At 32.2% G+C, this 13589-nt stretch overlaps 1 protein-coding gene across 1 annotated transcript; it reads left to right on the top strand.

Moving 5' to 3' along the window:
• The first annotated feature begins 5295 nt into the window (after nt 1-5295).
• On the top strand, nt 5296-12384 carry LOC128170651 (multiple epidermal growth factor-like domains protein 10). Its single transcript, XM_052836423.1, has 13 exons — nt 5296-5377; nt 6672-6905; nt 7072-7329; nt 7499-7630; nt 8883-9020; nt 9178-9315; nt 9956-10084; nt 10255-10392; nt 10522-10659; nt 11102-11239; nt 11669-11803; nt 12007-12118; nt 12240-12384. The coding sequence occupies exons 1-13, from the start codon at nt 5317-5319 to the stop codon at nt 12379-12381; spliced, it is 1893 nt and encodes a 630-aa protein (XP_052692383.1). The 5' UTR covers nt 5296-5316; the 3' UTR covers nt 12382-12384.
• The last annotated feature ends 1205 nt before the right edge of the window (nt 12385-13589 follow it).

Below are 13589 nucleotides of genomic sequence, written 5' to 3'. Positions count from 1 at the left end.
CTGAGAGCTCTGGATTTTTCGTGATGAACTCGGTAGATTACGGAGATTGAAATGAAGTTTAAAAATGCAGAACTATTTTTGATTTTATATAAAATACAGTAAAGAATACCCAATTAATGCATAAAGTCAAACAAGAATTGTTTAATTTAATTTTAGAACAATATATTTTAACTCTTTTTCCGTAAGCTGATTATGACGTTGTAGCAGTTATGCGTTGTATGACGTTGTTTTTTATCCTGCAGAGCTCTTGCGATTACGTTATGAAAAAAACCTTAATTTATAGAGTAAAGTTTGCAGTGTGTGTGTCTCCTATTCTGTCGAAAAAAAGGTCGTTTTCACAGGATGAATGACCATCTTTAAGTCCTCCTTAAAGATAGCTTAAAGGTGTTTAAAGGTAGCTTAAAGACGATCTTTAAGCCACCTTTAAGCTACCTTTAAGCTATATGTATTGCTTAAAGGTGGCTTAAAGAAAGCGTAAAGATGGCTTAAAGGCAGCTTAAAGACTATCTTTAAGCCACCTTTAAGCCACCTTTAAGGACAACTTATAGGTCCTTAATGTCCAAACTTCTTTAAGCCACCTTTAAGCTACCTTTAAGCCACCTTTAAGCCATTAAAAAAAATTTTTAATTCAATATTGTGCTTAATTTCCAACAAAATGTATTAACTTTATGAAAGAAAAGGTATTAAAACGGTTTTTGTTCTAGAAAGAAAAATGAAAAAAAAAAACCCAAAAAACGGGCGCGGTGAGAATTGAACCCGGGAACCTTAGTTTACTAGCATCACCACACATCCTCTGCGCCACGACAACTTACATATTTATAAGTGTTTTTATATCCTATATATCAGTGGATATTGAATCACTGTATTGAATGTGTTTACTTGAAAAGATTTTGACAAACCATTCAGTTTGTAACAATCAATTATATCTAATTTATAAATTACATGCATGCATGTATTTAGAATGAAATACGGAACTTGGTCTTCAGTGAACAAAAATATATTATACCTAAATGGAAACCGTTAGGTTCACTATAGTAGGCTTTCTTAGTTAATAAATTTAAACCGAGTAGATATACGTAATTCATCTAATTTATAGCTATAAACATGTAAGAAAGAAAATGAAATCATTTCTTTTATTAAATGCATTGATACAATTAGGGTATTTGTTCAATTTCCCGCAATTTCCCGGTTTTCATGATCGCGGCGCCGTTCCAATATGTTTAAATATTTACATGTAATTGTATGTACATGATTTTTAAGCTATCAATTCTATAACAAACAAAATTACCAATTACCGGTGACGTATTTACTGCATGTGGCAATTGCAAATGACTTGTACATACAATTGTATAATGTGCCAGGCCGGGTATATTTGACATATTTACCCTTATACATATATTTAAATAATCAACCCCTATTTATGATCACCGGTACATTAATTAATTAGCCTCAAGATTTTACTCTTACATACATGTATCGTTAATTTGTAGACGTAACATATTTGAAACCCAGAGCTAGGAAATAATACTTTGAAAATGAATTACAAATGTAAATTAACTTTTATTCACTAGACTTATCGTATACTCGTACATACTAAGATTCAACGCCTTTAGAAACACTGACGTGCACCTGGGCACACGACACACCTGTTGTGTATATCTTGTATATTCTGTGTTAGTTCCAGGGGTTTTCTTAAGTTGGACAAACAATAGACTTTAATTAGATATACACAAACATGCACCTGGGCACACGACACGACTGTTGTGTATATCTTGTATATTCTGTGTTAGTTCCAGGGGTTTTCTTAAGTTGGACAAACAATAGACTCTAATTAGATATACACAAACGAACAAAACTATGTCTAGACAAACAAAGCAGTAATATCCTGCCCGATATAACAAAGGCAGTTGAGAGTCTTTTCATCTTTAACATGTATCTAGCAGATCTAGAGTTAGAAATAATGAAAATTGAAAAAAAAAATACAAACCTTAAACCGATTAACAAATTAAATCATGCATTTTTGGTTCATTATCTTTATTTTGTTTAATAACCAGATGAACTGAGAGAGAGAGAGAGAGAGAGAGAGAGAGAGAGAGAGAGTTTTTTCACCGATTAATTTATAATAGGAAACAAACATACTTTAATTAGTTTTATGCACATATTAAGATACAGAGACTGCGCTCATCCCTACAATAATTTTGAAACCCCCAAAAAATTATAAAGAATTTTATAACGGCAATCTGTGTCCATCGGAGCGGTGCTGATGATAGCGATCTGTGTTTAATGGAGCGACGATTAAAACCGCCTGGAACCCCCCCCCCCCCTTCCTTGGAATTATATTATCACTCGGATGACCCCCTCCCATCTCTGTAAAAGAGCTTTTGCATTTAATATATGTTTTTATTGTTCAGCTTGATCAATATTGACTTAAAGGCCACTTAAAGACAGTGTAAAGGCAGTGTAAAGAGAGCGTAAATGCCACTTAAAGATGCTTAAAGGTGGCTTAAAGGTGGCTTAAAGGTAGCTTAAAGAAGTTTGGACATTAAGGACCTATAAGCACTTGCTTAAAGGTGACTTAAAGGCGGCTTAAAGGTTGTATAGCCTTTAAGCTCCTTTAAGTCACCTTTAAGCCACCTTTAAGGACTTGCTTAAAGATGGTTTTTCGCCCTGTGTTTGATCATTGAAGTTTTAGCTATTGTAACTGTGCATAACTCAAATTTAGGGTCTTTCGGTAATTATATAACCTTATTTAATTTAATTTAATTTGTTTGTTACTGTGCATTAAAAAGGTAAACATACATAATACTTCAGACTCAACATTTGTTTAACGGCGTATTTACCATTAACTCTTTTTAAGTACCACGTATATGCATTTCATTGGGGGGGGGGGGGTTCGTACACGCTTATTGTAATCATTGTGTTCACATCTACTTGTTATTTGCCGTTAAATCGAATTGAAAAAATCAAATAATATCATGTATAATCATTTTTTTATCGAGATTCGAAACATATTTCTTCTGTTGCATTTGCAGAATGTGAACAGCATATAATTTTCATTTCTTTTAAAATTGCTAGATTTCCAATCAGTCAAATTATACTATTGAATGATGATTCCGATTGCTTTTATTTTATTTAATTTCAATTGACTTTTGATATAAAAGAGGTGCGTAACCATTGGAAAAGAATATAATTTTGATTAAAAGATAATACAATGTATATTAATTTGTACGAGTTAAAGGTTTGAAATGATTTAATTTCACACAGTTCTCACACGTTTTGTTCGTAACGTTTCATACTCCTAATGTGACCCGTAATTCACGAATTCGTTGTACTGGTCACAATATTTTTTCGTGTTAAAATTTTGCTGAACGAAAAAACTCAACAATTTAGCTTTTTAATTCATAAATAACAAGGTCTCAATCGAAAAGAAACAGAAAAAAGTAAAATTACCGGGTAACGAGAACATATGTTAGATTATGATTGCAATGAAAGGGGGGGGGGGGGTAAGTTTTTATATAAATTTTATCAGTATGACATTATTATTCATGTGACACTGACACCTAGCAAACTAAATGTTTAATGAAGGGTCTGGAAAGATGACAAAATGTTATAACTATGTTAGCCTTTCAGGTATCTCACTCCTCCCGTTTTGATTTCATCGCGCAGATGATCATTATATTTAAGTGAATATGATTTTATTTATTTAATTAATTATCATAAACAAATTTTTATTTGATAATTACACAACGTTAATAAAGAAAACCAATTTGAATTCAGGAAGGAGACAAGTATTGGGAGGAATTATCTTTTTCGTGCGGAAGGGTTTTTTTTTTCTGAGAGGAAAATGACAGAGACAAGCAATTTAATGAATTTTCAATATGCTTTTTTTTCTTTTCTTTTTTACACTCCATTCATTATTCACATTTTTAGCATTTGATAGGTTTGTGAGACACGTTTACAATTAAATATTGAAGGAGTGGTATACGTTTAGCATGAAATCATGCAAATATATAGGAAATATCTGATTTTTAAATCAACATTTTGCGGGAATTTTAACTTTGAAGCAATATATCTAAAATTTGACTTCACTGACCCCCATGTTTTATTATGTCAAAATGATATATATTAAATATCTAGGCAAACTGGATTAATCCTATAAAAGTCTTGATATTCAAAAAGGTTTTTTTTTTAAATCATATTGCAACTACTTTAGAAATTGTTTTTTTTAAGTGGAAAAGGTCACACACAAATTATGCAGCTTTGTACATTTTTGTCGTAATTCCTCTATTCAGTGTGACCATTATGCACAATTAAAAACAGGATTGGCGAAAATAAGTTTAATCAAAAATACCGACAACAAATCCTAATCAGGCTGAAATTGCATTTTAGGTGCAAAAAGGTCAAATCAAATTAGCGGTAACTCAGAGGGATGAACACTAACCCATAAGTATATTTGTATTTTGTAAGTATGTTTTCTCTACAGATTTCAATGATGTGCTTCGTAGGAAATTCTTGACACAAGAACATTGAGGAGTTGGATATCTTAAGTTATATTACCATCGTTTAATTTAACGATAATATAGCTTCATCAAGTCAAAAAACATGCAAACATAATTGCAAACATATTTTTTTTGTGACAATAATACAAAAAGGGTTGAATGGTAATATTATTCCTTAACATTTATTAATCAAATTATTGACAGAGAGCAAACGATACATTTTAAAGAATGGTTTCTGATTAAAATATTGACTGCTGGGGTCGTTTATCAATATTTGAATACATTTGAAATTATATTATTGTCATTGTTACGAATGAGGTTTAATTACTCCATTCGGTTCAACAAAAGAAATAAAAAAAAAATACGATAAAAATTGACAAACGGACGAACAGAAAACCGGTGATAACCTTGTATTTGAAATGGTTGAAACTTTATAACTGGCATTCAAATGTTTGCTGACCATTTAAGGTGAAATAACGCTGCTTTAAAACGGGTGGGGGATTAACCTCTGCCTTTCAGTCAATCAACATATGACGGAAAAGTTACATGTACTCACCACATGCAATGAAGAATGGCAAAAATAGAGTATGCCATTCAGTCAAGTTTTTAGACCTCTGAATTAAATTTTTCCCATTTATAATTCATTGGTTTATTCTTGTAAGTGGTATTTAGTTGAAATCTTGACAACTTTTTACTTAATGTGCTGTGCTTTTTAATCCTTCTAGCTGTAAATGCCGTTCAAATTCACTAAGGAATTGTTGAATTGTTGAAATGTTTTCACTTACAGGTACATGTTCTCAATGGTTGCATTATCCCCATGGGTGTCACAGAGTTGTGCATTACTTTGAGTGTTTTATTCTGTAAAGGTGTAGCTTACGGTAGGAGTATTTTATTATTCACACAAAAGATTATGGTTAAAGAAGTTGTGATTTTATAATTATATAATTACTCTCAAACCAATGGGTTTTTTTTCTTCTTATCTTAGATGAAGTTTCAATTTACTTTTGTCTAGATAGGAAAAAGATGCTTAAAATTAAAACTGTAAAACCAGGATAACACTTTACCATTCGGTTATATTATTCTGAATGACCATAGAAAACCAAATTTTAAATAGGCATGGACAGTAAAAATACATCATGGACAGGGCGGGCTTCAGTGGTTTCTCTAAAAGCACCCATCAGCCTTGGATTCACGAGTGTGTGTGTGGGGGGAGGGGGCGGGTGGGTGGGTGTGTGTGTATGTGTGTGTGTTTGGGGTGGGGGGGGGGGAGGTCGGAGGGTGAGAGAGGGGGAAGTAACCACTAGGTTTGAAACAATGCGGTGAAAGTGGTTTTTTTTTCATTTAAAACAAAAAATACATTTTTAGGCAAACTGGATTAATCTTATAAAAATGTTGATATTCAAAATGTTTTTATTTCAAATTAAATTGTTATTCTTATATAAAAAGGCTATTTAAAATGCATGAAGGTCACATAAAAATTTATGAAGCTTCGTACAATTTATTTTCGTAAAAAGTTACAAGAAATCCTAATAAGGCTGAAATTATATTTTAGGTGCAAAAAGTGGTCAAATTAAATTGGCCATAGCTCAGACGGATAAACACTGACCTCCAATTATCTTTTTATTTTTTAAAGTTTGTTTTTTCTACAGATTTCAATGATATACTTCTCAAAAAAGTCTTGATACAAAAAATAATTTAGGAGTGGGATACCGTAGAACAGAAAATCAGTTTCTACAGATCTTGGTCTTCTTCACAATACATGCAGGGGGGGGGGGGGGGTGTGTCACACCCATAAAGGGTGTTTTGATAACCTGTTAGTTTTTAATTCTGACATACAGTCAAAATGGATAGAATATCCAAGATTGGCACAACAAATATTTAAGACCACATGACAGGAGTTTCAGGGGGTAGAAGATATAATATCATCGAGTACAGAAAGGGGTGGAAAAAGCATTGTGATACTTAAATTGTCTCCCCTTTTTCATTATTTCGATCTAACTCAATCAACCATTGCATGTACAGGTGAAATGCAGTTTAGCTTTTAAAATAATAACCATTTTATTGTTCATTCTGATTTTGAAACTTATCATGTTTATCAATACTTAAACCTTGACGTGTATCTTATCCGGAATATAAAGTTGGCTTATAGAAAGACATTCTGTTTTCAAATAGAAAACGTAGGATTTAATAAATCAGCATGGGAGCAGTATCCTTATTATCATCCTTACATGCAATGGGGAGCAGAGCGTGCTGTGGACGGTTTGTATTCAGACCTGACTGCTGCTGGAGGACAATGTGTCATATCAGCAAATGGAAAATCAACCGCAGAGTTGCGGGTGGACCTTGAAAGAATACACATAATCCATCATATTGTTATATATTATAGAACGGAACATATAGATTCAGGTATTTATTTAGATTTTTGCAGACTTTAGTGTATAATACAGTGCGTAAATTATAAAAAAAAAATATGAATAGGTTTCCTTTACTTATTTCATTATATATATTTTTGCACACATAATAAAAATAACATTTACAAATGTATTTCTATACAATGTTTGATTTTGATTAGATATAATCAACCTGTATGCTTCACGATTTTTGGGATTATCGGTGTACGTATCAAACACCACTGACAAAGACGATGGAATACTTTGCTTCATGGACATGAACTACACGCTAGAAACAATACCTAACCCGATAAACATAACATGTCCAAACCAGGAAAGCGGAAGATACGTCATATATTACAACAACAGAACACATCCTCCTTATCCCGATGGTTATTCTACCTATGCTTTCAACGAGCTTTGTGAAATGGAAGTTTTCTGTATGTTTTGTACACCAATTTCATAGATCAAGAGAGAGAGAGAGAGAGAGAGAAAGAGAGAGAGACACAGACAGACAGACAGACAGACAGTCAAAGGAGAGAAAGAAAGTGAGACAGACGGACACTCATATAACTATACTGACGAACTTTTATTTGATATATTTGTTAGCTTGTCCCTATGGGTTCTTTGGAAAAGATTGCACAGACAAATGTAACTACACGTGTACTGGATGTAATGATGTCAATGGTTCCTGCGACTCTGGTTGTCACCCTGGCTGGTTTGGAAACTATTGTAATAAAGGTTGTTGTATTTATTTTTACACTATACATTTGTTACATACAAGATTCTCCTTTTGTTTGTGTTTAACCTGTTTATTTATTTAATTTTTTTTTTTTTGGGGGGGGGGGGTTTGCTTGAAATGTAGATTACCACAATCTTTAAAATCGTTTGCCTTTATCTATTCAAAATCAATTTAAAAAGACTTTTTCGTGTTCAAATTTGAAAGAAACATATCATAACATGTAATATTAACCCAGAAGATATATGTTTACAAATAACCTAGCTTCATTTTTGAACATGTACTCAGCTATGGTAAGGGCGTCTAAGAAATAATAGCGAGATTTATTACATAAAATGTTAGCCTTTGAATAATCTTGGAATTCTATTTCTATTGGAATTTCTATTGTTTCACAAAGTGATACTTTATCAGTATACAAATAAGATAATTCGCTATTGCATGAGGAGTTTTTGAGTCTCTTGGGAATACCCTGTCAAGTGATACTGCTAAAAATAGATAAACAGGGAATAACACGAAAAAAATAATGCAATGTGCAAGGGCTGAACATTACCAACTATGATTATTTCTGTTTCTAATTTGTAAAATGAACATCTAAAAATTCGAAAAAAGTTTCTGAGCAGCAATTTACAGGGAGTGCTAGAATTTTGATACCTCATCATAGCTGAGTAATAAACAATCAATAACATACATATTTTATAAGCACTTTTCTCATAATTAGTTTAACCAAAAATAGCATGCGTATATTTTGTCATTATTTACTAAGGGCCGACGTGACGTTTATTTCCTTGTTGTTTTATATAGAATATACCAATTTTTCAAAATAAATAAAGGTATTCTTTTTAAGTGGGGGATGGTGGGGGGGGGGGGGGGTAGATGGATGTTAAACTTCACGCTTTAATAACGTACATTAGAAAATGGGTGAATCTCTTTGTATCCATTTTGTAAATGCAATTTTTTCGGGTGGATATCAATATAATTAGAAAACATATGAGGAGTTTCCATTTTGAATGGGCTAAGCTCACAGTTTTCAATCGACCCATGTAACACTTTATTTATTTGTTAATAGCCTACATTTTATTACAAAAAAGAATTAATTTTAACAGACACAGTTGTAAATGATTAAAAAATGCTGCCAATATTGTTGTTTTAGGGCAATCTTGATTATGCTCGTATTTTGCTAAAAGTAAGATCTATTTTTATTCTACATTCACATCTAAGTGCCTGTACAAAGTGTATATTTATATTTTTTAACAGCTTGTGCTGTAGGTACATATGGTTTCGAATGTAGGGAAACATGTGGAAAATGTGGTGATATTAGCCAGTGTATAAATACTAATGGGACGTGCTTAGGAGGATGTAAAGATGGCTTTCAGGGAATCTTGTGCAAATCACGTGAGTAGATGAATCATTCATTCAGGAATTTACACAAAAATTCTCAAGAAAGTGTATTATGAAATTTTTCTGATGTAATAACATATACATGTATATTGAAACTGCAAAAAAAAAAAAGAAAGAAAGAAAAGAAACATGTCTAACAATATTTCAACAGCTTGTAACACAGGATCATATGGTATTGATTGCAAAGAAAAATGCGGCAACTGTCTTGATGTTTACAAGTGTTTATATACTAACGGAACATGTTTAAATGGATGCGTCGCGGGTTTTCAGGGAAACTTGTGTAAAACACGTGAGTGAATCTTCCATAGAATCAGGTATATGAATATGTATCAATGTTTAATAGATCAATGGATCTAATGTTATCAGTAATTACTTTGTATTGTCAAACGTTGTAAGTTGATGGTAAGGGTCAGTTTTGTACCATTTAGTGATGCAGCTTTATTTAGTTTTAATAGAGAAACATAAATCGAACAAAAACACACATTTCCATTTAAAGCAAAGATCTTTATCCATTGTGACTATTAAAGCAATGTATATCTATCTTGAACTTCCTTCAACCCTTGACCCCTTACAATGATCTCTTTTTTGGAGAAAAATAAAATGTATTTATTTATGAAATTTATGTATTGATATTATAAATTTCAGATTGTATTTCTTACAAGAAGGATGTTTAAAAAAAAAAAAATGTCAGTGTTTTTTTATACGTTGAACCCCTACTCAGTTCTACTAAAAATTGAGCTGAGTTCACTGCCTTTAGTCATGTACACTTGTCAGCATATAAGAACGGCTGCTTTGTACAACATACCATGGCGATTTGGTATCGACATTTTAAAATGTGTACGTCCGGTATTTGATATAAATAAGTTATAGACCTATATGATTTTTTTTATATTTTATGAGGATATTTCTATATGTCGATTTTTCAACAGCATGTACGTTAGGTTCGTATGGACTGGAATGCAGAGGCACATGTGGTAACTGCCGTATGTGTTCAAATACGAATGGTTCTTGCTTAACTGCATGCGATGCTGGATACTTGGGAATATTGTGTAAAACGCGTGAGTAAAATGGTTAATATTATTATTTATTTCATAGATATATCTCTTAAAACTAGATTAGCATAATTAAGGAAACTGCACAACTCAATGATTTTATTTTGATTTCTTTCATATAATTATTATCAAAATTATAGAAAAAAAATATGAAGCTGAATTATATTTTGAAACAGCTTGCAGCGAAGGTTTTTATGGTCCTGATTGTAAACAAAAATGTGGAAACTGCCTTGACGTTAACAAGTGTTTACATACTACTGGACAATGTTTAACTGGATGTGATGTTGGATATCAAGGAACACTCTGTAAAACACGTCAGTTAATATTTCAAAAATTATATTTATATCAAAGTGTATACAGAATTCAAAAGAAAAAATAATGAAAACTGTTTTCAAGCTCAGCCTCATCAGTCTTTCAGATGACAAATATAATAACTTTTGTAGCCTGTGATAGAGGATCGTATGGATACCAATGCCGTGAAAAATGTGGGCATTGTCGTGATTTAAACCAGTGCTTCCATATCACAGGGGTGTGTCTTACTGGATGCGATGCTGGCTATGAGAGCTCTATGTGTAACGCGAGTGAGTATAATACATAAATGATAGATAGATAGATAGATAGATAGATAGATAGATAGATAGATAGATAGATAGATAGATAGATAGATAGATAGATAGATAGATAGATAGATAGAAGAAAGGGATGAATGAATCAATAGATCGGTGAATGGATAGATAGATAGATAGATAGATAGATAGATAGATAGATAGATAGATAGATAGATAGATAGATAGATAGATAGATAGATAGATAGATAGAGAGAGAGAGATAGATAGATAGATAGATAGATAGATAGATAGATAGATAGATAGATAGATAGATAGATAGATAGAAGAAAGGGATGAATGAATGAATAGATCGGTGAATGGATAGATAGATAGATAGATAGATAGATAAATAGATAAATAGATAGATAGATAGATAGATGGTACGTAAAATTTGCTATATTTTTATGTCAAACAGCTTGCCGACAAGGATTCTTTGGGAACAACTGTTCTCATACATGTATTGAAACATGTAATGGATGTAACAACGTCAATGGTTTGTGTGATTCTGGTTGTCTCTTGGGATGGAGGGGATATTTCTGCAGTGAATTGTACGGTATATATCTTTTCTAGCACCGCTATGTTTCTTTAAGGATTGTCCTATACGTTGTTCAAATTTTTTTTTACAATGCAACAGTGCAACTGATTGTTTATGTATGTTACATTTAATTCATGTGGCATATATAAACCTGTAACAATTTGATACCATTTGATTGAAAAGAAAACCCCTTTATTAATGCATACACACGTTTTAGTGAATAAAGCGACCATGAAAACATGGATATTATAAATGTACATGTTCAGTTTTATTAAATCTGATGTATATTTTTGATAGAGGTAACATCAGATGTTATCATAATCTAAAGACAAGAATATATTTCAAAATGTATGATTTTTACACACATAACAAAGATATCCCCATCAAATATAGGCAAAACATCATTTATCACCTTTATAATTTTGAGGAACATTATGAATTTTCTAGGATGTTCTCCAAAAGGATATTTCGGATCCAACTGTAGCGTCCCCTGTCCAGATATCAATTGTCAGGAGTGTCACATGGAGTCTGGCATCTGTCATGTTTGTAAACAGGGCTACAAAGGCCAACGATGTGAAACTGGTACTGCTTTTATATTGCGGTGAAATATCTAGAAACAACATTTAATGATAATTATTTAAATTATACAAAAGCAAACCTGTTAGCCTGGACAAAAACCATTGTCTTAACGATTCCCTGATTATCCTTTTTTTGCCATTAATATATAGATTCCTTTATCTGAAATATTATGTAAAGTTGCTTTCATTAACGTAGTCAAATTTCAGTTTCAGAACTGGCAGACATTATAAATGGTGTAAAGTTTTACAGTCTTCTTGGCGCATTTTGTCTCTCTCTTACTGTCATTGGAATTCTAATTGGTTACAATATAATGAGACGGTATGTATTCCTTTTGTCAGTATTTGTTTATTATTTACATGTAATCCGAATTGATATGTTTAACACACAATGAAATACACCCTGCTTTTTAACATTATTTTTTATAAATCTTAAATGACAGAAAGAGACAGCTAACACAGCATCAACCATCTGATCTTCAAGGGTCACGTGATGTCAACCTTCCCAATGTCTCTAGAGACTATGCTAATTGTGAAGAGCTAAGGGAATTGCGAAGATCTGAAATATACGATACAATTCAGTAAATGATAGTACATAGTTCCTAGCCTTTTGCCAATTTTTTCTTACATTAGAAAGACAAGAAACAAACTCAGTATGTTATTTAATACTTTGAACAAAAAATGTCTTCAAAATCATTTAGTTTATAGAATACTCCTTTTTTAATATCTTGCCTGATCTAGTCTCAATTTTTTTTTCATCAGTAGATAAAACGTTTAAAAAGTAAAAATGGGATATATGTGGGTGTTTTTTCCTCTTTGGAGATGTTACATTCCTTTTTCTCTATTTCATACATTTTTTTTTACAAGAGTAAATGTTTGACTGGTCGATCATAAATTCTCCATGGATTTTAAATTTTTGGAGGACATTCCAGCTTTAGATAGCTTAACTAAAATTTAATCACAAAATAATAAGACAGTTGTAATCACAAACCCTCGTTCAAATGTAAAATGTTATATACATGTAATATAATTTTCCAAATGGCACTGTCTTTGATTGTTGGCGTTATTTATTCTTTTCTACAGGGATAGGGGTCCAGGGCGTTGCACAAGTTGAAATATATACTTGTTTGGAACTGCATTGTTTTTTTTTTCTGCATATTTTCATTGCCATATATTAATTAAATATTCAATTATTTTTATACAATGCATATAAACCGATTTTTTGTAGCAAAGTTGTTTTCATGTTTTTAATTTGTATATTTGAATGCCATTTTTGTTTTTTATGACATTCCTTCAATGTGTTTGCATTCTAGAATTCCCTTGGTCCAGTAGTCCAGTGCAATACATGGCTGAAGTTATAGTTCAGTCAGGTTTATCGAAGGGTGTTGACAATCGTGCAACTTTTGGTTAAATGAATAGCTATGGGATGCCTCCTTACTTTTTGTAATTTGAAAAACAAACAAACAAGAAACAATACAAGCCATACAAGTAAAATTACACAGAAAATCGCCATATTTCCCACGTCAAATGAAGGAGGTGCGTTAAGCACTCTTTTTCAAAATGTGAAACGTACGCACGTGAAATCAAACTTTGCTGTTTGTAGTGTAAATTTTAATCCATTCCTTAATGCATACTTATACCCCCCGTCGAAGAAGGGAGAGCATATTGCTTTGCTGCTGCCTGTCTGTCGGTCGGTCGGTCCACCAACAGTTTCCGTTCATTTTCTTCGCAGAGGATGCACATATTGGTTTGATTTGGGTTAAGATCGAGCAATTTTCGACAGAGTTATGTTC

The sequence above is a fragment of the Crassostrea angulata genome, chromosome 2 (assembly GCF_025612915.1).
Source record: "Crassostrea angulata isolate pt1a10 chromosome 2, ASM2561291v2, whole genome shotgun sequence".
Lineage (NCBI taxonomy): Eukaryota > Metazoa > Mollusca > Bivalvia > Ostreida > Ostreidae > Magallana > Magallana angulata.
The sequence above is the reverse complement of the archived record's forward strand: the minus strand, read 5'-3'. Positions and strand labels throughout refer to the sequence as shown.